Source organism: Solanum dulcamara, chromosome 12 (assembly GCF_947179165.1).
Source record: "Solanum dulcamara chromosome 12, daSolDulc1.2, whole genome shotgun sequence".
NCBI lineage: Eukaryota > Viridiplantae > Streptophyta > Magnoliopsida > Solanales > Solanaceae > Solanum > Solanum dulcamara.
Window position 1 is genome coordinate 41,280,939 of NC_077248.1, and position 4,379 is coordinate 41,285,317.

The 4,379-nt window shown below is 35.2% G+C and overlaps 1 protein-coding gene across 1 annotated transcript; it reads right to left on the reverse strand.

Moving 5' to 3' along the window:
* Positions 1-381: 381 nt before the first annotated feature.
* LOC129875727 (uncharacterized) lies at positions 382-2,881 on the reverse strand. Its single transcript, XM_055950985.1, has 3 exons — positions 2,771-2,881; positions 715-1,413; positions 382-669 (listed from the first exon to the last, which is right to left on the reverse strand). The coding sequence occupies exons 1-3, from the start codon at positions 2,879-2,881 to the stop codon at positions 382-384; spliced, it is 1,098 nt and encodes a 365-aa protein (XP_055806960.1).
* Between the last annotated feature and the right edge of the window lie 1,498 nt (positions 2,882-4,379).

The following is a 4,379-nucleotide window of genomic DNA, read 5'->3' on the forward strand; positions in this document are numbered from 1 at the left end:
ATGTCCCATATTGGCAATATGAATGGTGTCTTTTTTTGGTCCTCCGATGCAATGGAATCTGGTTATAACCTGAATAATTGTAGAAGAAATAATAGTACTCTTGGACTACTAACCTATCAAGAATTTGGTCAATAAATGGTACAGGGTAGTGATCTTTCCTAGTGGTATCTTTCAACTTTTTGTAGTCCATGCATATGTGCCACCTAGTTACTATTCTTCTGGGGATTAACTCATTCTTCTCATTAGTTACCGTTGTCATTCCCCCTTTCTTTAGTACACACTGAATTGGGCTTACCCATTTATTATTAGAGATTGGGTATATTATGCCTGCATCTAGCCACTTAATTATCTCTTTCTTCACCACCTCTTTCATGATGGGGTTCAACCGGCATTGTGGTTGCACATTAGCCTTATTTCTTCTTCCATGAAAATTCTACGCATGGACAAAATAGGGATGATATCATGAAGGTCATCTATTTGCCATCTAATTGCCTTCTTTTGCCTTTTTAATACCTCAAGTGCTGTTGTAACCTGTATCTCAGACAAAGTAGACGAAACAATTATGGGTAAGGTATTATTCACTCCAAGAAAAGCATACCTGAGATGTGCTGGCAATTGCTTCAACTCCAAGTTAGGAGCTTCTTCAAGAGATGGCTTGGGTGAAGGACCCTATACTCTGTTCAAAGGTTTCACATTCTTTTTCCATATTCTGACATTTTGCATATAAAGCACACTAGCTAACTCTTTAGCTTCCATGTCTTCTTCAATATCTTGACCCATCATGACTATTTCCACAGAATCTTTTGCTAAAATGCATTGAGCTGAGACTTCCTCATTAATGACAATTATAACAGACAACTCTTCATAGACTACAAGCAGCTTCAGTGCCTGATATACATTGAACACCTCTACTTTCTCATATTCTTTGATAGTCAATCCACCTGCAGCTACATCAATAAGTGCCCCACCTGTTGCTAAGAATGGATGCCCCAAGGTAAAATAAACATCAGGGTCTGGCTCAAAATCTAATATAACAAAATCAATAGGAAAGATAAGGGATCCCACTTGAACTAACACATCTTCAATGATACCATCAATTCTAGCTACTGAATGATCCACCAATTGTAAAAAAATGGTGGTTGCTTTAAGTTCTCCCAAACCTAATTTCTTAAGCATCGATCTAGACATCAAATTTATACTAGCACCAAGATCACAGAAACTTCTTGTATTACAGTACTTACAAATAGTTACTTTTACTATGAAACTACCTGGATCTATTTGTTTAGCTTGAAGCTTAACTTTGCTCAAAATTCTAGAACTACACTCTTCAATGAGTGCCACTGTTTGAGATTCAGCTAACTTACTCTTGTTGGCCATAATATCTTTGACAAACTTGACATATTTTTGAATGCACTGCAACACATCGATAAAATGTAAGTTAATTTGTATCTCTTTAAGCATGTCTATGAATTTTTCAAAATATTCCTCATCTTTCTTCTTTTTAAATTTTTGTGGAAATGGGAGAAGTGGTTTTATTTTCTGCTCTTACTTTGTTTGTGGTCGGCTAGATTTACTACCTTCAATTTCCACAGCCTTACCTCTGCTTTACTACCTTTGCCTTTTGGAGCTAGCTCAATAATGTTCATCAACTTCGAGTACTCACAATATTTACTTATTTGGGGTTTGGATAAGTGTTACCTTGTAAACCACCTTGCGGGCGCGAATTCTATGCACTAGCTAGCTGTCCCATATGTTTCTCTAAATTTTGGTTAGTGATTTGGTATTGGCACACATATGTAGCTAGCTTAGCTTGGTCATTCATGAGTTTTTTAAGCATGTCTTTCACACTCATATTTCCTGCACTGTTTGATTGTTCATTACTCTAGTCTTGCTGGTTATAGTGATGGCCTCCTCCTTGTGGTCTATATGGACTGTGGCCTTGATTTTTGTACTCTGCCTGTTCCCTTGTGGTTTGAATTGCGTTTGCCCTTTGTGTTGGTTTTGATGATTTCCACGCCATGAGAAATTTGGATGGTTTCTCCTATTTGGGTTGTAAGTAGTTTCATAGTTCTGATTACCTTCACCTTAAGGAATATTTCCCATAAAATTCACTGACTAAAGATTAGTTCCATAGTATTCTGCCACATGTTCACTACTTCTACACATCTCGCACCACATGTGTTATTGCTAAACCATATTCACCCAAAGCTTGCTGTTGTCCTTTTGCTAAAATGTTGAAATGCATTGTCATCATATTTTGCATTGCTGCAATCTATGCCATCAAAGTTGTCACCGCATCAACTTCAAACATGCCTGCTTGTTTTTGAACCAAAGGTCAGTAATTTCCTCCATTCCACTCAGGATTTCCCTAAGATATGTGATTAAGCAACATATATAGCTAATCATAGGTTTTCTCCAATGTCTGTCCACTTATAGAAGAATCAAGAAGAAATTTGGTGTTGGGTTCCAACCCTTGTATGAAGGTATGGACCAACACCTCATTATCTTGATAATGGTGAGGACATCTAATGAGTAAGGATTTAAACCTGTCCCAAGATTGGTAAAAATTTTCTCCAGATGTTTTCTAAAAGCTTAAAATTTCAGCCCTTAACTTAGTTGTCTTCCCTAAAGGAAAGAACCTGATAAGAAACTTGCATGCCAAATTATTCAATGAAGTGATTGAATTTGGTGGTTCCGAGTTCAACCACATCTTAGCTTCCCCCAACAAAGAAAAAGAAAATAATGTTAACCTCACATAGTCAAGAGATACCTCATTTGTGATATAAGTATCGCTAATATCTAAGAAGTTCTGGATGTGAACTTGAGGATATTTATTAGGCAAACTTGTAAACAGCCTATTAGAGTGCAACAATTGCACCATGTTCTGTTTAAGTTCAAATCTTCCTCCAACTAGCTATTTCTAAATGCTGGAGTAGACATTTGTTGTGAGTAGGACTGCCACATCACGTACTGTCCTAGCTGCCATATCCATAGGGATCTCTACTGAAACTTCGTTAGTATCACTTATATTTACATATGGTATAGGGTATAGAGCAACTACTCTCCTTCTTTCTTGATGCAGAAATCTTTTAGGCTTAACTAGAAGCTCTACAATGTTCCCACCTCTGTTCAGTTTGCCTTTTTAAGTTCTCCTTCCATAAATAACATCTAAGATCAAGTTGTTAACACAAACTCAAATATTAAAGAAACTTCTCAAAGAAAACTGTTGCTAAATTAAATAATTTCCCTGACAACAGTGCCAAAAACGTTTTGCGTCCAAACGCACATGCAAGTGTACGCGGTCTCAAAAGTAATATAGTGACCCTTTTTAAGAGCCGAATATCGAACCCATAGGTAAATGCAATTAGGCATTAGTTTGCTTTTCAATGAAATAAATTATTCATGTGTGTTTTAAAAGAGTTGAATTTATTTGTATCTATAAAATAATTATACCAAAAATATATAAGTAATTGATTTAATAATATTAGATATTTTTTTTCAATTTAAAGAACAGTCCCTGGGTTGTAGCACTCATATATTTCTAGTCTAAAATCCTTTACTTTGGTATCCAATGGGTTTTTTGATTACTGGTTTACAAGGTTGATTATATAATTATGATCTTTCAATTTCTAATTGCCTATTTTTATTGACAACCTAATTACATCGTTGAGCGGAGATAAGCATGAAAAAAAAATACATTAATTTTATCATCTTGTTTAATAACCAAAAATGGTGTATAGATATGTGTCATTTTTATTCCAAACACGAATTATTCTAGGCAATATGAGGACAAATATGCCCCTTATATTCTAGTGTTCTATCCCCTTTTTATCTTCTGAGTTCTAGGCGGACTACAAATTTTTGCTCTAATAGTGATCAAGCATTAAAACAATTAAAACAAAAACATAAGAGTAATCACATACACAAACCTATTTTCAACCAAAGCAAACAAGATTCAAACCTTTATCTTTTGGATACAACCCAAGAACAAGGGGATTTAGCCACTTATGGTTTATAACATACTTTCATAAATCATTAATAACATCAAAATTTAGATTCAAATGAAATAAAAGAAGAAAATATCACCAAAAGTAGCTATTCCTTCATCTTCCTCAACTTCAAACTCGATAATCCGATCTACTTTTTAATAAAATATGTAAAGGTGCTATTTATAGCACCAAAAATACGGAATTAAAGTAGGTACACTAAAGTTCGCGATGCGAACTTTGTTCAGTTCAGTGTAATTTTTCACTTTCTGTGTCGGCAAGAATTTGTGCTATCCAGAACTAGGTCTGGACCTGGCGCGCTCCATACTTCTTCATCGAGTAAATTCCAAGTTTTGGAATTTAAATCTCAGAAGCAAAGTACGTGACCTAAAC

Coding starts and splice junctions, on each gene's coding strand:
- LOC129875727 (XM_055950985.1), bottom strand. CDS start 2,881: ATGGTGCAATTGTTGCACTCTAATAGGCTGTTTACAAGTTTGCCTAAT. Junction 1,414..2,770: donor ATACTTATATCACAAATGAG/GTATCTCTTGAC, acceptor GATGTGTTGCAG/TGCATTCAAAAATATGTCAA. Junction 670..714: donor GTGTGCTTTATATGCAAAAT/GTCAGAATATGG, acceptor AACAGAGTATAG/GGTCCTTCACCCAAGCCATC.